Source organism: Mytilus trossulus, unplaced genomic scaffold (genome assembly GCF_036588685.1).
Source record: "Mytilus trossulus isolate FHL-02 unplaced genomic scaffold, PNRI_Mtr1.1.1.hap1 h1tg000158l__unscaffolded, whole genome shotgun sequence".
Taxonomy (NCBI): domain Eukaryota; kingdom Metazoa; phylum Mollusca; class Bivalvia; order Mytilida; family Mytilidae; genus Mytilus; species Mytilus trossulus.
The window spans coordinates 1,935,386-1,958,710 of NW_026963304.1; the positions used below are offsets into that span (position 1 = coordinate 1,935,386).

The 23,325-nt window shown below is 31.8% G+C and overlaps 1 protein-coding gene across 1 annotated transcript; it reads right to left on the reverse strand.

Moving 5' to 3' along the window:
* Nucleotides 1–291: 291 nt before the first annotated feature.
* LOC134700562 (neuroendocrine convertase 2-like) lies at nucleotides 292–23,035 on the reverse strand. Its single transcript, XM_063561941.1, has 19 exons — nucleotides 22,777–23,035; nucleotides 20,554–20,670; nucleotides 19,526–19,606; nucleotides 18,151–18,279; nucleotides 17,228–17,295; nucleotides 15,408–15,496; nucleotides 14,762–14,946; nucleotides 14,295–14,498; nucleotides 13,405–13,508; nucleotides 11,202–11,311; nucleotides 8,637–8,754; nucleotides 7,612–7,637; nucleotides 6,507–6,563; nucleotides 5,077–5,177; nucleotides 4,128–4,201; nucleotides 2,852–3,027; nucleotides 2,285–2,402; nucleotides 1,761–1,777; nucleotides 292–536 (listed from the first exon to the last, which is right to left on the reverse strand). The coding sequence occupies exons 1-19, from the start codon at nucleotides 22,939–22,941 to the stop codon at nucleotides 436–438; spliced, it is 2,040 nt and encodes a 679-aa protein (XP_063418011.1). The 5' UTR covers nucleotides 22,942–23,035; the 3' UTR covers nucleotides 292–435.
* Nucleotides 23,036–23,325: the final 290 nt, after the last annotated feature.

Below are 23,325 nucleotides of genomic sequence, written 5' to 3' on the forward strand. Positions count from 1 at the left end.
ATGTTCTACATTTGAAAATGCCTGTACCAAGTCAGGTATATGACAGTTGTTGTCCATTCGTTTGATGTGTTTTATCTTTTGATTTTTGCAATTTGATAAAGGACTTTCCGTTTTGAATTTACCTCGGAGTTCATTTTGTGATTTTACTTTTCATTAAAAGTATGGATTAAAAAGTAGCTAATGATAACAAACTCTCATATGACTAAACTATAAACATGATTAAACAGATGTACTTTTGTATTTAGAAACAATACTGCAATTTTCAACTTATTAGAAATAAAACAGATATAGGAAGATGTGGTGTGAGTGCCAATGAGACAACTCTCCACCCAAATAACAATTTAAAAAAAGTAAACCATTATAGGTCAAAATGTCTGTAACTGAGATCGTTCCCTAGCTTTACAATATCAATAGGTTGGTTGCACCTTGATTTTACTATTCCCTTCTTTGTTTCCAATGTAGATAGAATGCACCAGCCAATGCTATTGTAGTAGCGATACCACCAAGCACTCCTCCAATAATAGCACCTTTATTTACTAAAATAATTAAATTTTATTATTCAATTAAACCTGATACTGAATTATGATGCTACCATAAAAAAGAAATAACATTAAGACATGTTAAAAAAGACATAACATGCATAAAATATTCTATTTGATATCCGTTTATATCTGGAAAATAGTCGAAGATCAAAAAGTTGTTTCCAACAGAGATATATTATATGTTTATACTAGCTAATACTTCAGTTTTATCATGTATATCTTTTATATACTTTAGTCATTTTATTAAATTTACTGTTTGCAAAAGTATAAATTATTCTAAATGATAGGGATGTTCTGGTACCTAACAGAAAACACTGGCCGTTTTTTGCACAACTTTTTTGAAATGTTGATCCTCGATGCTGTTCAACTTTGTACTTGTTTTGGCTTTCAAACTTTTGTATCTGGGCGTCACAAGTAAGTCTTATGTGGACAAAACGCATTTCTGGCATATTAAATTTTCAACCTGGTACCTTTTGTAAGCTATTATTCGTGTGTTTCTTTGTCAATTGTGTTCTCATATTTATTTGTATTGGCCATAAAAGAGGGAGGTTTGGCATGCCGAGAAATCAGGTTCAACCCACCATTTTTTTCAATTTTTGTTTTAAATATCCTGTACCAAGTCAGGAATATGGTCATTGTTATATTATAGTTCGTTTCTGTGTGTGTTACATTTTAACGTTGTGTTTCTTTTGTGTCATTTGTTTCCTCTTATATTTGAGTGTGAATTCACATTATTATAAGACGTGTCACTGTACTTTTATATCCCAAATTCATGTAATTAGTTTTGATTTTATATTTGTTATTCTCATCGGATTTTGTCTAATGCTTTGTTCGTTTCTGTGTGTGTTACATTTCAATGGTGTGTCGTCATTCCCTTCTGTTTAATGCGTTTCCCACGGTTTTGGTGTATGAGCCGGATTTTTTTAAGCATCGTATTTATCTATGTCCACAGTCTTGTCGGTCTTTGGTTAAATTTTCGATTGACCCCTTGGTATATTTTCTCCATTGTTTACCTCAGGTTTATGGCGGAAGAACTATGAATGAATACTATATTATGAATAAAGGCAACAGTAGTATACCGCTGTTCGAAATTCATCGATCGATTGAGAAAAGACAAATCCGGATTACAAACTAAAACTGAGGGAAACACATCAAATATAAGAGGAGAACAACGACACAACAGAAACACAACTCTATAAATGAAGTGCATATACATACCGGTTGAAACGGATGACCTGCAGAAAAAAAATGATTACCGATATTTGCTGGAGCAAACAATACAAATAAGTTGACAAGTATAAGAATTGTATTATCGTGAGTGGTTATGTAATAAGATAAGCACACAGAAATTAAAAGCCATAGATTTGCTTGCATTGTAAAATATGTTGCTTAAATCTTTTGCAACGTGCAACAGTACTAGTAAATTATTATGAAAACTGACTAAAAGAAAATCTGTAACAGATAAAAATATAAAGAAATTAAATAATCACATCAAATACTGCAATAAAAAGGAATTGGTCAATGTAAAGGAAAATTCACGTACACTTGACGAAAATCACAAAAAAAAAAATTGTATTGTTTTGCTTATATAATAACTGAGTCAGGAATTGCCCTGTATTTTCCAATTTCGTATTAATAATATATCAGTAGGGCATTTGGTGAAATGATGATTGTTAACATCTTAAAGATTTATAATTCAGTTCTACAATTACTTTTTTCAGGAAATACAATTATATACTTACTTGGAGACACACGATGGCTTGCCATTTAAAACTTTACATTTAAGTTTAGAACTACATGGTGACAATGTCGTGTAGATGGAACACAGTTCGTTTGTAACGGTCAGGTTTGTTATTTCCACTGAAAAGATGAACCAATGATAATTCTACAGATTGTTTATATTTTAGATTTATACACTGTATTGTCTTTCAAAAAGATATGTCCAGAATAATTAAATGTTGATGAAAATGAAATTACCTTCATTTATAAAAATACTAAATCCAAATCACACCTTCGAGCTCACAAGCAATAGAGGTTTTAAGCAAAACACCATCTGCATTGGCGGTAGGGCGCTACCAGAAGACAACCAAAACTATTTTAGACTTTATTTGTTTATGGACAATGGTTTTAACTACCCGTCACTAATAAAATATGTTTTAAAATAGTTCTGTGTCATGTTTCTTTATATTTCATATTTCATTTAAAATGTATATTCATGAAAAACGCTAATTTATATGTTGCTTTCTAACATAGCTACGTGGTAAGACATTCTATGTAAATATCAATTACCAGCTTTATAGCATTTTTACCTGTATTGTTGGGTAATTCATAGTTTGTAATATTAGCAACTGATACTTTTAAGGATGAAATGCGTCCAAATCTTAACGATTCTGCATTATTCACTAGGTCGTAGCAAGCTTTAATTAACAATCCAACACTATTTTCGTTTGTGTAGACTTTCTGATCCACAATTATAGAACCTTTCCTTAAAGAGATAAAGAGTAATAATAAATCAATTTGATATGTTAAAAATCAGAAAATCACCTTAATCGTTATATCTAATGTAAATTTAAATTAACAAAAAAAATCACACTCAAGGAAAATTCACAAACAGAATGTCCTATATCAAATGGCAAAATCAAAAACACAAACACATCAAACTATTTGAAAACACCTGTCATATTTCTAACTTGGTACAGGTATGTAAACCTAATATAAACATATGCAGGTCTGTATAAATGTACATTATTTGACACAAATTACTTGCAAGTGGACAAAAAAGTTGTGTCATTAAATTTATAGCGAACATAACGTGTGCTTGCTAATGACTGTTTCCCCTTCTGGGGTGCCATAAATCACCCCTAGGTGTGGTGGGGTGCGTGTTTTTTTTTTTTATCCTTATTTGTGAAATTTTGTTCACGCATTATTGTAAATATAATAGAAATTGATACGACAGTCGTATAAGAAAGAAGTTTAGTGCTATAAAACCAGGTCCAATCTACCATTTTCTACATTTGAAAGTCATGAATATGACAGTTGTTGTCCATTCGTTTGATGCGTTTTATCATTAGATTTTGCCATTTAATTAGGGATTTTTCGTTGTGAATTTTCCTCGGAGTTTTTTATTTGTTTTGATTTAACATTTTTTTCATTGTATTGTATTGCTATACACATTCATAAGCACAAATCTTTAAATTCTTCAGATATTTGTGATCCAAGACAAATGACTTTAAAACACAACGAATCGTATACCAACTCAAAACTATATTTTCTTCTAAAATGTACCGTTGCCACATTTTTTTATATATGTTAATGATAATACTAATGAGGCTATTGTATATCAACAACATGACTTTAAAACAAATATATAATCATGTGACTAAACCATTAAAGAAAAATCTTTTTTAAGACTGGCAAACATACCTACGGACAGACGGCTGTATGCATTCAAGACCTAAGATTCTTTGTAATTTACAGACAGAAAACAAATTAAAGGACATACACTGTAATTGCCAATGAAACAGATTCTTATAAAAAGTTATAATTGCGATAATTATCTTTATTACAGGTTATATGGTGACTTACTCTGCTGGTGCTAATGTATTTATAGCTATACTATAAAAACTTGTTTCAATGTTGGTGGACCAAAACCTTTGAAGCTGTAAATGTAAGAAAGGAGAAGAGAAAGTAAAAGAACTAAACTTCAATAATTAAATGTCAGTAACCAATAGCCCATACGGACATTTGATTGACCACGAGAAATAAATGTCACATTCAATTCTATCGATTTGTTAAGGGTTTAACAACGTTGAATAGACCCCGGAATACACTTATTGTATAGCAGTTACTTTTATGTCAGACGAATTTTAATATCAAAAAGATACACATTAAAACGTCAATATATTTTTAAAATATGATATATGTCTATCCCATATTCATGTATTTGGTTTTGATGTTATATTTGTTATTCTCGTGGTGTATTGTCTGTTGCTTGGTCCGTTTCTGTGTGCTGTTGCGTTTCGGTGTTGTGTCGTTGTTCTCCTCTTATATTTAATGCGTTTCCCTCAGTTTTGGTTTGTTGCCCCGATTTTGTTTTTTGTCCATGGATTTATGAGTTTTGAACAGCGGTATACTACTGTTGCCTTTATTTAGAAGCAGAAAAAATGCAATGTACGACTTTGAGAAGACGCAGATAAAAAAAAGTTCCCAAGCCTATAATTTCTTGTTTGTAGCGAGTTATTTTTTCGACATTTATTGACCAAACAAGGTATACACAATCATTTCAATAGGATAAGTACATTGTGTTCCCTACCTCAACAATGAAATAGGCTAGGGAATATTCGACAGGGGTATTCAGATTACTGTATCCAGATTTATATACAAGCAACAATGCATGCTTGTTGAGTAGACGATTTTTCTGGACACAAATGATCTGAGATACTCTAGATCTACATTATCTTTGTTTAAACTTTGTCAGCTGTATTCAAAAAATGAATAGTAATAGACATTTCAACGTATTGTTATAATCACTTACTCCTGCTTTAACATCTTTGAATTCATCGGATGATGGATTGTTTATGTCTAACGATTGATACGCTGATGTCTCAACTACAAGAACCTCTCTGTAGATAGCAGCTAAAATAACCAGGAACATAAAGTAAGCATAATTTTATTGACATTTACAATACAACAAAATATGACTTCATCGCATTTGTTTTATGATTATTAATTTCTTTTATATATATAGTTTTTTTATCTAACGATTTTATTTTAAAAAAATTCCACAAAACATTGATTTCTTTTCATTCTTCCATTGATATAATGATAAAAGTTCTTGACAAATTCATTGCATTAGTACTTTATATACCATGGTTTTGACAAGTTAACATATTTACGAGTAAACATGTACAATTTGAAGTTTAGTATGGCGTTCATTATCACTGATCTAGCATATATATAATTGTTTAGGAGCCAACTGAAGAACGCCTGCGGGTGCGGGAATTTCTCGTTGCATTGAAGACCTCATGTTGACACTCTGGTGTTGTCTGCTCAATGGTCGGGTTGTTGTCTCTGACAAATTCCCCAGTTCCATTCTCAATTCTAAACGAGTCCGAAGGATGAGTTTGTTTAGATATAAAATGAGTAAGATAAGTGGTGTATATGACTAAAAAAAACGGCATTAAGGGACAACCCACAACCCGTGGTCAAAACACGATTTATTCAAGCCCCCTCCAATTATTTCGATTCTAATAGGACAAAGACGGCAATTTGTCTGGATCGAAGCGCTCTACGTGGAGGCAAATATTTTAGAAGTTAAATAAATCATCCAAAATAGTGTTTATGAGTTGCTACGCTCGTCGAGATTTTTTTTACTGTTTCCTGGAGTTACCCCACACTCCTGAATCGAAATTTAATGACAATTTTGCAAAGGAAATGGTACAAAATTGCAGTATTAAATTTTATTTTTTTAAGAACTGAAAGAAGAAGCTTTCAGTCTTTTTTTTCAAAATTAAGGGAACTCGTAACAATCCTATTCATTTTAGAAAAAAGGTTGCTCGAGGTGTGGTACAAGTGATTTATTGTTTTTGTTATAAAATGAAAAAGAAGTAAGTGTTGGTGCCGCTATACGTTTTTCAGTTTTGTTTAAAGACAAAACTATTCAAAGTCGATGTACTGGTTTGTCGTTTTAACATTTTTTATGTCAAACAATATACAGAATTATAACCTTTGGTTCTGCTTATATTACTGTTTGTTATTGGATTAAAAAAAAAGTTGATATTAAGGATCAACCATATTGAATATTGTTAAAATTACTTTGAAAAAGAATATTCTAAAACAAATGGTAGAGACAATGAATGACGTGTTCACAAAAGACTTCAGTAGAAATATCTCAAATTGAATGTTTATTCTAAATCGATTATTGATTTGTTTTTGTATATAGGACTCTGTTGCAATACCACTTACTCTGCCATGGATCTGTTGTAGTACCATAAAATCTCAGGGACCACCTATCTAATCTTACTGAAAATATACAGAACGTCATTGTAATGACCTATACAGACAAATATCGTAAAATACAAACCGTAACCTGATATTTTATTGCACGCGTATTTTGCACAACTTTTGGGAATTTCGGATCCTCAATGATTTTCAACTTTGTACTTGTTTGGATTTATACATATTTTGATATGAGCGTCACTGATGAGTCTTATGTAGATGAAACACGCGTCTGGCGTACTAAATTATAATCCTGGTACCTATGATAACTATTATTTTATTATATGAATTAAAATATTATCTTTCTTGATGGCTAAAAGCATTAATATATACAAGGTCTTCTTTGATAAAACGTTATATGCATCGCGAAACGTCCATTTATAATGCAATGTAAATTCTAGATTTTTCTTTCCTTCTTATTTTTCGGTATATTGTTTTTGATTTTCTTTACTGATGTGTACTTTTTTCGTAATCTTTATCGAATATTTCAACTAAGAGTTAACATCTGCCAATACAGATGTTATATTTAGTTTAAAAAAAAACAGGAAGCAGTTTGAAAACTATCATGAGCAAAAACTTTTCAATACTTCAAAATGAAAGACGAATACAAAGTTATATAATCTAAGAATTGTTGACTTTTGATTTCAGTTGATCCATCAAAATTATACCAAATCGAATATTTCTTTTCTGATATTTCATTAAATAGATCAATTTAATTATATACAATTGGAAACTCCTTTTCAATTTTGTATTATTTTTGTATTTTTTTTTTTGTATTTCGACGCTTTTGTTAGTCTGTCTTAAATGTGTGTCATTGTGATGTCTTCTTTTGTTTTGTATTGTCTAGAATAAAGAGGGTTTATAAATTGCCGTATGATAAATGGTCTCCATATATGTAGACCATTTATTGACTCCAGATTTGTTTGTGTTGTTGGCTTCCTGTCATTTGTGAACTATATTGAAACACATCGAGTCCATCTAGTCTATATTTGTATGCTATCATGTATACAATAATTTATGACGCATTTTTGACCAACATTATACATGTTACACTAATTAGTATCAAACTAACTGTAACATTTTTTACATTCCACATACCTTTAGGTAGCAAAGATCAAAGTAGACTTAAGCAAAAAGAATTTCAATAGCCGATCCTATGTATTCATAATGTTTAATGTAACGCGTCTTCTGATTGGCTGACAATGGTTTGTATATCAGCTCATAGACACAATTTTGTCATGTGATTGTGACGTCATCAACATTTTTTCACGATTTTCCCCGGCTAAAAATGTTATTTTGAGTTACAAAACCTTGTACAGTGGTATAAAAGACTAAACAAATAAACAAATCGTTAGTATTAGCAGGAAAAGAATTAAATGCTAGAACCCAGGTCGGTATGAAGCATGAAATACATAACAAAATCATACAAAGTATCTATCTGAAAACACTCATTAAAGTGATTTGAATAGAGCCTTACTCAGAACTCAAATGATCAGTGCGCAAGGCGACAAACACGACCTGAAATCATCTCCCTGTCACCATATGGAAAATATTTTTTTCTGAATAAACTACCGACTAACATTTATTTGTTTCTCGTCGAATTTGTGTGCCCCTTCGATATATTCTGCTTCAAGTAACATGTTTAATTAGGGTTATTCAACGTTTCCGAAATGCATTTTATATGCCAACTTTTGTCTATATGGCATGCGTGGTATAATCAACGGTTTGGTCACGTACCAAATGGATTCGGTATTTTTTCAGTTCATACGATAGCTTCAACAATTGTTTGTTTATACTTAAATAATACATATTGATAATTATTTTGGCAAATAGATGTTTATGAATCAAATATAAAAAGCAAGGTCAAAACAAATTAACCGGAATAACATAAAACCCATACGGATCGGGGTCGAATTCAAAGACACGGTAAGCGGACCTTTTTTGCATTTATCATCCATAAAGCCAGACATAAACTTTTATATGCAATTTTTTTAATACAAGAAAACAAATTTTACAGAGAAAAAAAGGGAATATCATTCCATAAGTTACATATTTATTGAGAATACGAACAATTCTGACCCGACAGGAAAGACTTACATATGTGATAATTTGGTCCTTGATGCACAAGTCTGATGTTGTGGTACTGACTTCCATTTTGAACCAACAGATACCATAGTCTCAGCATTCATAAGACCAAAGCCTAGAACCTGGCTGACTAATAATAATAGTTATAAAATAATACAATATAAAAAGGGGGACATTTATCAAGGTGTTTAAAATTTAGTTTAAGATTATGGACAAGCAAGATGCGGAGTTATTAACTTTCTTTAAAATTTTGTGTGCATGTTTATGAAACTTGAAACTAAGCACGACAAAACTTACATTTGCAAACGGACTTTAAGTGAAATATATGTTTTGATTTATTGTTTGTTTTTACCTGGTACCCTTTTTTTTTACCTCCAAAATTTTAAAGTGCAATACCGGACACAATAAATGTACACGCACATGACTGTAATCTTTGTTATAGTCATATAACAACACATTCACGCATAGAGTTATAGTATGTGTGTCTTTACTTTTCGTTTCAATAGATAAAACAAATGTATTCCTATAAAAGAATAATTTTATCACCATTAGTTGCTCGATTTCAAATGTAGATTTTGTCGGGCCTAGTTTTTATAAACCAAAAAAATCAAAGATAGCACTACTTGTTCATCCATAATTCTAAACACATTATTTAGTTTCTTATTATTGTTGTGGTCTTTTGAACGAATTTTAAATTGTACTGGCACCTACAAATTGTTTGAACGCGCACATTGATCTGTATATTTGTTATTGTTTAAATGTTAATGTCGTGTTCTAATTCTTTTTCAACCTTTTTCAACTTTTGATCTTCAGTGCTGTACAACTTTGTACTTTTTTTCACTTTCGATCTTTTGAATCTGGGCGTCACTGGTGAGTCTTGTGTGGACGAGGCGCGTTTTTGGCGTATTGAATTTTAAACCTGATGCTTTTTGTTATCTATTAATCATGTGTTTCTTTGTCTAATACGTTCTCCTATTTATTTGTATTGTAGTCCTGTTATATTATGTTGTCATTTCAATGTTATATTTAACATTGCCATTAAAGTGCGAGGTTTGGCATGCCACAAAACAAGGTTCAACCCACCATATTTTCCTTTAAAAATGTCCTGTACCAAGTCAGGAATATGGATATTGTTATATTATTGTTCGTTTTTGTGTGTGTTACATTTTAAGGTTGCGTCGTTTGTTTTCTCTTATTTTTGAGTGTATATTCACATTGCGATAAGTGGTGTCACGGTACTTGTCTATCCCAAATTCAGGTATTTGGTTTTGATGTTATATTTGTTATTCTCGTGGGATTTCGTCTGATGCTTGGTCCGTTTCTGTGTGTGTTACATTTTAGTGTTGTGTCGTTATTCTCGTCTTATATTTAATGCGTTTCCCTCGGTTTTAGTTTGTTGCCCCGAGTTTTGAACAGCGGTATACTACTGATGCCTTTACTTATCATATAAATACTTTTTATAATATGATTAAACGTTTTCTGTTTTCTCATTAGCTAATAACATAGGAAATCCTCATTGATCAAACGTTATATTCACCAGGCCAAAAATCCAAGAGTTTAATATTAGAGTTGGGACAGCAACCGTATACCTAAATAAAGATATTCCAAGGCAACGTCGACGTACATTCGGGACGCCAAGTAAATTCTCGGTTTTTCCTTTGTTTTCTTGTTTTCGGTGGGTTTTCTTTTTCTTTCTCTTTTCTTATTTTATTTGTGATTTTGGTTTTAGTTTACAAAATGGTTTACTGTACTGCATATTTTAACTTAGCAACTGCTAAAGCATATGATATATTTGATATAAAAACAGAGAAAAGTTTTAAAAGTATCTTAGGCATATATACTGGAAAAAAATATATAATAAAACAACTGTTTACTTTTGATTTCAGTTGATAGAGTAATTTATCAAGGCCAGATATATGACATTCACACTCAGTCGTTGGCCTCGGTGAATGTTATAAGTCTGGGGTTGATAAATCATTGAATCAACCTGATGAAGAGTCATAAATTGTATAATATTACGTATACAACTTTTTGATGACACCGCAATTGATATTCTTATGTTTCATAATCTGTCTGATACTAACAAACGAGTTGTCCTACTAAATCCTACAAATATAAACCAAATTTAAAAGTGAAATCACAAAAATACTGAACTCCGAGGATTAAAAACTCAAAATGGAAAATCCCTCAACATATGGAAAAATCAAATGATAAAACACATCAAACGAATGGACAACTGTCATATTCCTGACTTGGTACAGGCATTTTCAAATGTAGAAAATGGTGGATTGAACTTGGTTTTATAGCGCTAAACCTCAAGTGAAACAAACTAGTACCTTAAATAATAAATCGATTGAAAGAAGACAAAATCAGTTTACAAGCTAAAACCAATTAATGTTTAATCAAATAAAAATTTCATTGTAATTGTTTGAAGCAAGAAACAAAGCCATTGTTTCGATACATGAACATTGCAAGTCATTTTGGAAGTAATCTAGTATATTAACTTTATAAAAACCAGCCCTGTCGTTCTGAAATAAAAGAGCTCCTTATAGCTATATAAATAGTTATTGCACTTACATTCTTGATTAGCTCCATTTAATGACCAATCTGAAAATGTATCAGTGAAGTTGTTCCTGTTGGAAGTCAGCACCACTAGATGTTGGATATCTCTCCATGTTAGATTTGGACTGCAATTTCAATTTCTGTTTTTCTCAATTTTTGAAAAATTTACTTAGTATACACAAAACAAACACACACTTATCTATGTTCAATTTAATTAACTTTAAATATGTCGCTTCATGCAATCGAACAAGGACAAACAATGATTGTACTTGGGGCAAAACATACATATTGAAAATTTACAACACATGCCACATCAAATCGTGAAAGAAGGAACTAGAGGCTCTAAAGAGCCTGTGTCGCTCACCTTGGTCTATGTGCATATTTAACAAAGGACAAAAATGTATTCATGACAAAATTGTATTTGGTGATGGTAATGTGTTTGAAGTTCTTACTTTACTGAACGATTTTGCTTCTTACAATAATATATATAATGAACTTTGCCCATTAGAAACAGAGAACTATATTTGGTAAAAATTTACAAAAATTTACCAACTTAATGAAAATTGTTAAAAATTGACTATAAAGGGCAATAACTCCTTAAGGGGTCAATTGACCATTTAGGTCATGTTGACTTATTTGTAGATCTTACTTTGTTGAACATGATTGCTGTTTACAGTTTATCGCTATCTATAATAGTATTCAAGATAACCAAAAACGTCAAAATTTCTTTAAATTACCAATTGGAGGGCAGCAACCCAACAACCAGTTGTCCAATTCATCTGAAAATTTTAGGGCAGATAGATCTTGACCTGATAAACATTTTTATCCCATGTCAGATTTCCTCAAAATGCTTTGGTTTTTGAGTTATAAGCCAAAAACTGCATTTTACCCCTATGTTCTATTTTTAGCCGTGATCCCATCTTGGTTAAATGGCCATGTCATCGGACACATTTTTCAAACTAGATACCCCAAAGATGATTGTGGCCAAGTTTGAATTAATTTGGATCAGTAGTTTCAGAGGAGAGGATTTTTGTAAAAGATAACTTTAATTTACGAAAAATGGTTAAAAATTGACTATAAAGGGCAATAACTCCTAAACGGGTCAACTGACCATTTTGATCATGTTGAATTATTTGTAGATCTTACTTTGCTGAACATTATTGCTGTTTACAGTTTATCTCTATCTATAATAATATTCAAGATAATAACCAAAAACAGCAAAATTTCATCAAAATTACCAATTCAGGGGCAGCAACCAAACAACCGATTGACCGATTCATCTGAAAATTACAAGGCAGATAGATCTTGACCTGATAAACATTTTTACCCAGATTTTTATGTCAGATTTGCTCTAAATGCTTTGGTTTTTGAGTTATAAGTCAAAAACTTCATTTTACCCCTATGTTCTATTTTTAGCCGTGGCGGCCATCTTGGTTGGTTGACCGGGTCACGCCACACATTTTTTAAACTAGATACCCCAATGATGATTGTGGCCAAGTTCGGTTTGATTTGGCCCAGTAGTTTCAGAGGAGAAGATTTTTGTAAAAGCTAACGCCGGACGACGACGGACGACGGACGACAGACGACGGACGACGGACGCCGGACGCAAAGTGATGAGAAAAGCTCACTTGGCCCTTTCGGCCAGGTGAGCTAAAAAAGGAAGACATGCCACAGTTAACAAACAAATAAGAAAAAATCGAGCAAATTATAAAAAACAGAACAAACCCTGTAGTCTTTTTTCATTTAATTTACTATGGTAACTACTTTGAAATGACGAAGGGGAAGATACTACAGAATTAGACTATTTACCTTATTCATAAAAACATGAGCAACACGACGAGTGCAACATGTGGAGCAGGATCTGCTTATCTTCCTCTTGCCCTTCCGGAACACCTGTGATAAACCCCAGTTGTTGGTGGGGTCATGGTGCTTAGTCTTTAGTTTTATATGCTGTTTCTTGTGTACATTTGTTTGTCTGCATATTTCCAATCTTCTGGTCTCTTTTGCCTCTCTTCTTTTTGATAATAATAATCAACAATTCTATAGAGCTTATATTCGATAATAGAAGTGATGAAATTACTTTGCCTCAAGTTTGGAACTTACTTTACTTCAAGTTTGGAACTTACTTTGCTTCAAGTGTAGAACTTACTTTGCTTCAAGTGTAGAACTCACTTTGCTTCAAGTGTAGAACTAACTCTTCTTCAAGTGTAGAACTTACTTTGCTTCGAGTGTCATGGCAATGATTGCAGTTGCAATAGGTGCCGAAAAAGAAGTTCCCTGAATACCTGCGCTAGTACAACCTGACTTGATGGTGGTTGTTGTCTGAAATATACAATTCATTACCATATCAAGTTTTTGTATAACATCGTAGATAAAACCATTTTCTATACTACCTATGGAAAAGACCTAATACATAACAGCTTTTATGTCATACAGGAGATCACAGATATCGCTTTTAAAAATAAGATTATTACTAGAGAATTAGAGAATTAGAATTTATATGAATACTTTATAACCTTAAATTATTACATTGGTTGCAATGAATTACATTGATTTCCCAATTAAATAAAAACCGATAATTTCACATGTGAAATAAACGTGGTTATTTCACTCTCTGACCTCATACAACAATAGGCGTTGTCAAGACGTCGATAACGTCGCATCAAAACAAATTGTCAATGCGTAGGAAAAAGATAATGTTCCTTACATTTTCTACATTAATTTCATAAAAAAGGCCATTTGCCAATGTAATAAAAAAAATAACCAATCGCCGTATTTGAATATAAAAAATAAGACAACTTGTCACCGGACGCCGCTATAGATTAAACACGTGCTGCGCACTCGTTTAATCCATGCGTCGGTCGGTCACGCGTTGTCTTATTTGATTATATACATATCCGGGGATTAGTTATACTATAAATAAATCAATGTTTCACTTCACTTTTTGTCGATTTTAATATGTAAAATAAAGCAATATTTTGAAAGTTCTCTGCAACGTGTTCTGTCATCACCATACCCTATAACATTCTGTTTTCTGTTTGCGTTCGTTAACAACATTTATATGGTACAGAATAAAGACACAAATGTCATCATTGCCAAATCATGTACCAAATATTTATCCATATAACTGCCACCATATGTTGCTGCTAATGCAGGCGCACACACTTCAGAGTAAAATGCATTTTTTCCAATTTGTACACTCGTTATAGCTATTGTGTATATACTGTTCGCATAACCATCAGCATTACAATTATCATCCAATCCACCGTTACCTGCTGAAATAACGTAAATAGCACCCTTTCCGTTTCTTCCCTGAAATAAAAATAAAACATATGTGCGCATAAAAAAGCACAAAAAAAGTTACATACCTTGATTCAATCAAAGACTATTATTACTATATTTCCCTTTGGGTTTTTTAAATGTCGAAGGTGATATTTCAGCGAAAACGGCAATCAAATCTTTTTTTAGACAGTTTTCTTTTTCTTTTTCACAATTTAAATTTTAATCTTTTGTCTTTAACTACTATCATAAATCTTGAAAGAATTTGAGATTATACAAACACTGGTTTTACGTACTGTCGTTACTCCATCTTGAAGCGCTTTCTTAGCTAAATAACCAGGGCCTTCAAATCCACTACCATCGTGGGGTCCCCAGCTATTGGAATATATATCGACATTTGATATATAATGCTTAAAAGCAGTAGCCTCATCTGAATCTACTGTAATATTTATATTATCATTGGTACCAAGCAACTGCACTCCTGTAAAACAAATAATTTTAAAGTGATACAAAAATGTAGACGAAATACATTCCATTCGGAATTTAAGGTCCTAAAATGCCTTTCAACTTCGTACCTTCGGTTTTTGATAGCGTAAGTTATGCTTTTTAATTTTTCTATTGTGAGCTTCACGTATGAGTCTCGTGTGGACAAATTGTGCGCCTCACTTGAAACATACAAGTCTTCTGACCATTTAATTGCAAATTGTTATTCTTTTAGAATTTTCTTCGCTTTATTTATAGCTTTTTTTCTCTTCATCGTATTAACGTTTAATGTCCTTTGACTATCTTCCTCTTCTTTTTTGTTACGTTTGTTAATAGATTGGTTACGTGTGTGTGTCTTTTATGCTGCTTTAATTTTGTTGTTAGATATTGATTTCTCATTTAAGACTGTATTTGTTTAAGGTACATTTGTAAGTTTATACAATATTTTATGTGACTCACCTACGATGGTGGAATTATAGGCTATGCCTGGAATACATATATTGTTGTCCTTGACGGCTGCAATTAATCCAGTAACTTTTGTACCGTGGCTGAAATCAACTATTACATATTAAAAAATGTTCATGCATAAAGTCGTCAGTTATACAAATAAATGTATTTGAAAAATTTACATTCGTTATAAAGTATCTTTTTTAAAGAGAAATAATGTTATCAATTGGTGAATAATTTACTGTTGTAGTGGGGATGTTCTTTATTTAATTAAACTTGGTATGCATTCCGAACTCGTTAAACTGCATCTGAAAATCGAGATAATGTAATGATATAATAATCATATAGAATCGTCGAAGTAATTGTTTCCATAGAAATCAATGTGTTGATATGTAGAGTAAATAAATTCGTCAAATGGTCAAGTAAGCATAACTAGTCGGTATCGGGATTTCTCATTGTAAAAAACTGTATGGTTGCCTATAATTTCTTTAAATACCTCATTTGAACTCTGAGTATGAATCTTTCATTTGATTTAATACCTCATCTTCCTTTTTTTTTTTTGATTTCAAGAACGATGTGTCATGTCATTTCTTCTGTTATTTTTTATATCGTTTATTCTTATCTGCTTAGATTTCTGTTCCTATTTTCTGTCTTCAGATTAACATTATCTTAAATCAGTTTCCTTCTTTCCTGTTAAAGATTGATGTTGGTTATTTTTTATTTTTTTTATCTTCAGATGTACATTCGGTTCGAATTATTTTCTCCACTCCTGTAATCAGGTCTATGTTAAATTTAACTATATATGCTTCAATTGTTTTCCTGTCTTGTGATCATGAAATATCATTTATTGTGTGATGTTTGTCACTACCGTCGCTATGATAATAGTTATCAAAAGTACCAGGATTATAATTTTATACGCCAGACGCGCGTTTCGTCTACATAAGACTCATCAGTGACGCTCAGATCAAAATAGTTAAAAAGCCAAACAAATACAAAGTTGAAGAGCATTTATAAAACTAACGGTACCAATTTTCTTGCACCAGATGCGCAATTAGACAATACATGTCTCTTCAGTGATGCTCGTGGCAAAAATATTTGAAATACAAAGCTTATATAAAGATGAAGAGCTATAATCCAAAAGGTCCAAAAAGTATATAATTGGTCAAGAAGAAAATACTGCACTAAATAGAATAAAACAATCTTGTCAGGAATATTACATTTCTATTTCATTCGGTTTTTGTTATTGTGTTTGAGCTTTAGATTTTGATTTTTGATAAATGATTCGCCAATTTAAATATTGCTTGGTGTTTATGATTTCTGATATTCTAACGTGAAATAACTGAAGTATGTTGACAATGTTTGGCTCTTCGTCATATTCAGTAGGATTTAAGACAGTTAATAAAAAACTGAATTTGTTTTAATAACATTTCTATGAAATAAAGCGAAAAATCCTAAATGAATAGCAAAAGTTGAAAAAAAGCTAAATGTGTAACGAAGGTGGACGTTTTAGCAAAAATAATGAAACAAGCAGGCAGAATGTTGGGCTCTACATATCTTGGTTTCTGTTTGGTTGTTGGTTTTTTTTTTTTAGGTTGGGTTCTGATTTTTTGTTTTAATAATTGTAAAAAAAAAGTTAAATCACAAAAATATTGAAAATTTAAAAAGGAAAGTCCCTAATCAAATGGCAAAATCGAAAGCTCAAAAACGTCAAACGAATGAAAAAAGGCGTTCATATTACTGACTTAGAACAAACATTTTATTATGTAGAAAATGGTGAATTGAACCTAAAAAGCATTCAGTAAATATGTATTTTATGTTATTTTCTTATTTACTCGTCTTTATCTGACTTTGGTTTGGGATCTTTGGCTCCATCACGAAAACTAGTACCATGTTCTACATCCTAAAACATCAAAATAAATAAATGCTTATATATATTAGACCGTTGGTTTTCCCGTTTGAATGCTTTTACACTAGTAATTTTTGGGGTCCTTTATAGCTTTTGTTCTGTGAGAGCCAAGGCTTCGTGTTATTTGGATGGAGAGTTGTCTCATTAGCACTCACACCACATTTTCTTATATCTATTTACATGTTTACATCTTTATAAATATGTTATGACTGCTAATGGAGGTTTTACTTTGTATATCAGTACATGAATCATTTACTTTTCTTTCAATATTCGTTCTAAAACAGTACAATATAGATATTTACAACTGTCACAAATGATTTTCACAAGATTAACGAACCTATCGAGGGAATAGTAAAAAATGATTGAACTAAAAAAGTATAAAAAAAGTAAAATCACAAAAATACTGAACTTAGAGGAAAATCAATTCGGAAAGTCCATAATCACATGGCAAAATCAAATAACAAAACGCATTAAAAACGAATGGACAAGAACTGTCATATTCCTGACTTGGTACAGGCATTTTCAAATGTAGAAAATGGTGGATTAAACCTGGTTCTATAGCGCTAACCCTCTCACTTTATAAATTCCGTTATATTTACATTGATGCGTTAAATAAACAGACACAATAAATATAATAGTCAAAATATGGGTACATCAGTCATCATCGTATAACAATTTTAAAAGGAAAAATTAAACAGAACACAAAAACATCTACTATCTACGAACACATTCATTAATTTGAGTGTCTGACGTCAGAAAATTTTATACGTCACATAAATGTGTCGTTCAATGTGCATACAAACACTTATAATAAAAAGCATACAAAATTCGTTTTTGTAGAATACATACGACGTTTGGAGAGATATCTGGATGGTCTGTCTGAAGTCCATCATCAACCACAGCAATGATCACCCCTTTGCCGGAGTAGCCAGCATTCCATGCTTCGGATACTTTGAGTGATGGAGAAACATCATCATTCTGAAATTGGTACTCTTGAACTGAATTTTAATGTGCGTATTGTTATGCATTTACTTTTCTACATTGGTTAGAGGTATAGGGGGAGGGTTGAGATCTCACAAACATGTTTAACCCCGCCGCATTTTTGCGCCTGTCCCAAGTCAGGAGCCTTTGGCCTTTGTTAGTCTTGTATTATTTTAATTTTAGTTTCTTGTGTACAATTTGGAAATTAGTATGGCGTTCATTATCACTGAACTAGTATATATTTGTTTAGGGCCAGCTGAAGAACGCCTCCGGGTGCGGGAATTTCTCGCTACATTGAAGACCTGTTGGTGACCTTCTGCTGTTGTTTTTTTATTTGGTCGGGTTGTTGTCTCTTTGGCACATTCCCCATTTTCATTCTCAATTTTACTGTTACTTTAAATTTCATAGAAAGAAATATTAACAAAAATACCGAACTCAATGTATACTCAAAAAAAAAAAGGAAGTCCATTAAACCCGGAAAATCAAAAGTTAGATAATACAATCAATGAAATGGACAACTAGATGCATATAACCGAGCCACGTCAAGAGCCATGCAATCAGAAGGAACAAAATAGCACAATGACAAATAGAGTGAAAACTTTAAAGAAATGACAAGAAACACAACTTCACCACCTAAAATAATTAACTCAAGACTATCATGAGATATGTTTTAAGTAAACAAAAGCGAGGCGCAATTTACCAAAGAGAAATTCAAACGCATGAGTCGAAAATAACCTTACAACGCAATGGCTAAAAAGAAAGACAAACAACAGTACACAAAGCACAACATAGAAAAAAACGTGGGTGATATCAGGTGCTCCGGAAGGTTACAATCCTACTCCACATGTGGCACCCACCTTGTTTCCTTCATAAGATGTTAATGTTACAATGAGGTTACTGAACAAAGGTAAGTGGTAAAATTGAAGTTGACTAAGGATGTGTTCCAATTGCTGTAACTACAATCTCTTTTAATCAAATGTCAATTTCTCTCCGACTTTGAATGTCCTTTTTTTCAGACCTAAAGAGCATTGGTTAATTTCAATCATCGTACTTGAAAAAGAAAATAAATCTTTTCTTATGACGTTTTAACCAAAAACAACGTTTGACGGGTGCTTTTAAAAATATTAGCCCGATTGCATTCGATTCAAGCACATTTCAAAATGTTAACTGCTTGTATTTCAAATGGAGCCCAACGCAATAATGTCAATACCAACAACCAACCGTCATAAGATGAATTACTTACCAAGTACCACAGATTAGGCCATTCTGGATCTACTGTCCTTGTTATTCTCGTTTGCATTTTTTCTTGTGCTACCCATGATATCTATAATTGATATAAAATAATATATGAAATGAAAATAACTTTGTGTTTAGATGTAAAAATAGTTTTCAATAAGGACACACAGATAATAACAATTTTTTTTCGACTACAGAGTCGCATAAAGTTATGTGTGGCAACGATCCTAATTTTGCTAAACAATAACATGCAGACAAGCGTGTTGAAGCTCCAAATTATTAAAGTGTTGATATTAACGTTATATAATATTGTATTGTAATAACAAGGTTATATATTCGAGTAGGTTTTCATTTCTTTTATCAGAAACTACAACAGAAAACCATTGAAGTTATGAGCGGAATGATACACAATAAACACAAAACCTAAAACACATTAGTCAGTGGTGTGATGCAAGACATCAGTATTAGGGAAATTTAAATATGGGAAGGAAACGTCGGTTGAATGTATATATTATTGATTTTGAGAAGATTTTTAGAATTCGATTATTCTATTAAAATTATATCATAGTTGTTTCCCTTCTTTTATTATTATTCGTAATGTATGTCACTGTACTTATCATACTGCTACTGCAGGATATCAAAACTACAAATTGGTTTAATCTTGAAACTTTAAATTTGTTCCTGTACACTTTCTTTTTATAAACTACTGTTAGGAACTGAACATTTTGATACCACATAAAGAATAAAATGACAGGTCACTTATGCTTAACACAGATACCGGTACACAAGATAAATTAAATAAGCATTTTCAATTAAAATGTTTGTGCAATTGTAATTATGTTAACATCTGATTTACGCCACCTATAAACTGCTTCTGTTATAGTGATCTATAATTTATTGTTGTGTACTACCAAAGGCTAAATATTCAAGTGGGTTTCATTTCTTGTGTCTCCTTGTAGACAAAACAGACAACCATATTGTGATTATATTTATCATACACGTTTGCAAACTTCTCAAGTTTCTTATCTTAATTACCCCTCGTTTTCGTCTAAGAATTCTAACATTCGGGTCTTCGTTCAAAGAGCTTATCTTTTCTTCAGAATTTGTCTGTCGTATTTTGGCTTTGATATATCTGGTTTCACCTATCCACAACTAATTAAAAAGATTTCCAAAAAAAAAAATAGCATTAGGATGTAGATTCTATTTACATATGATATGGTGGTTACCTATCTACCTAAATTCAGTTTTAATCCAGAATTTGATTTGTGTTTAAAAAAAAATTGTGTACAACAAAACAAAAACAACAGCTTTACAAAACATTCGAATACTTTGTTTCCTTTTTCAAATAAATGCATGCTGTGCAAAATGTTTTTTTGTTCGCTTTCTGTTTTTTGTTTTCTACTATGTTTCTGATAAATTGTGTATTTTTTTATATTTTGGTTTATTTGTTGTTTTTATACATGGTTTTTTTTATGTAAAGTACATTCTTCATACCCTTTCGAATCACATGAAATCGTTCCAGTTATTGGGATCGTGATGGTCAGTGTTACTTGTCTATGTGGAGTTGTGTATACTATTATTTGTCAATTGATACTTTGCTGTGATTAAAAGAATATAAAACAGTGTAGACTGCTTAATTCTATTTTTATTTTACATTCAAACCTTATAATAACACGATGTTGACTGTTGTATCCATATTTTTGTCATTTTAAACTTTTACGTCTGTTTGTATTGCTCACACATTGTATTCAAAATAATACAGTTATACGTGACTGTTATACAAATGAGAGGTTCAGCTAGCTATAAAACAAGAATTAATCCATCGTTTTCTACCTAAGCAAATGTCTGTACCAAGTCAGTTATATGATCGTTAATCACAATTCGCTCGGTGTGTTTGCGTTAAATCACGGATCCAAGGGAACCTTTGACCAGCATATACGTATTGGCTTTATGCGTTTAATCTCAGCCAAACAATTGTGTTTGTCATTTTCCCACTGATGCCAAATATAAATGTTCAAGTTGACTTTGGGTTAATTTGATATAAAGATGTGTTCTCTATAGTTGAATGCCCGTATGCTCTACGGATGTATTCATTTGTATTATTATTGTGTAAGTGATGTTAGCATGTACCGATGATCTTCTTGTATTTACATCCATGTGATACTAACCAGGTTGTCTGTATAAATCTTAATATAATGTGGGTCTAAGAACACTAACCAATCAAATCGTGTTTGTTTATTTTCCCTCTGCTGTCATGTGTGATAAGATTTTTCCCTTCTACTCCTTTATACAGGATTGGTGCCTTCGCGTATAGATTTCAAAAGAAACTCCAAATTTACTTATATTACGTATTGAACGAATCAGACAAAAGTATGTTGGATTATTTCACATTTTGATTATCTGATAACTTGGTATAGTAAGTGGCTTTATTTGAAAAATATATCCCGTTACCCATTATGCATTTATAGTTCCAATCTTTTCCGTTGAGTATACGAGTAATTTCAACTCCACAGAATAATTATCTATACTTATATGTTGTATTAGAGAGGCGGACGATGTCGAAGGAACATTCAAATGTACCCATCTAAAACGGACTTACAATGATATACATAAAAGAAGATAAACGGTCAGAAGACAAACAACAGTATACAAAACACAAAATATAAAAAAACATAAATGTGTCCCCAGTACACGAATGCCCCACTCGCACTATCATTTTCTATGTTCAGTGGACCATGAAATTGGGGTAAAATCTCTAATTTGGCATTAAAATGGGAAAGATCATACAATGTATCATAGGGAACATGTGTACAATGTTTGAAGTCGATTGGACTTCAACTTCATCAAAAACTACCTTGACCAAAAACTTTAACCTGAAGCGGTACAGACGGACGGACAAACGATCGGACAAACGGACGCACAGACCAGAAAACATAAGGCCCCTCTTCTATCGTAGGTGGGGCAAAATAAAGACTGATCAACACTAAACCAACAACAAACCTAGATGAGTAACAAGATTTTGCTCTACATGTGGTATGATATCTGGTACTAAAAAAAATAAAGTCCTATATATCACCTTGACTCTCATTTATATTTCCTGGTCAGAGCTTATATATCAAAAAGTAACAAGGAAGTTTAATATGTTACGTAAATCTTGGAAAAAATATAAATATTGGTTTACAACTAATTTAAAAAAAGATATTTCTCTGTTTTATTTCTTAATGAATTTTTATGATTATTACTTAAAGATGTTCTCACCTTTCCTATGTATTTGAATTGTTGATTTTCTTTATCAAACCATTTGTCTGGATCATCTTCACGGGTTGAAGTTAACACAACTCTATTCGAAAAGACTCCAACTTCAATTAAATGTACACACATTGGAATATCAAAGAGTAAAAACACGATGAAAATATTTTTCATCTTGTTAAATATTTTGGCAAATTTCGATATAAACTGTTTTCAGTATGTAAATAATACCAGCAGTCATCGATTTAAATCAGGTGATTTAAGTTTGTCTTTTGTATAGCTGGATATTTTATCGTGAAAAAAAGATTAAAGGCCGTTTTCGTTGCTTGAACATGTCAATATAAATATATCTAAGGTAATTTGGGTTTGTATTTTTTAACCGGAATGTTTCATTTTGAAAATCTTTAAAATTATTTTTCATTGTTCGCTGTCTTATAAATCTAATTATATCTATAAATTTGTAGAGGGACTTGATGTATATCGTGTTTTCATGATCCTAGCTAAAAAAATAAGTATAAGTATTGAATGCTTCTTTTTGTAACTGCATATGGTTCCGCG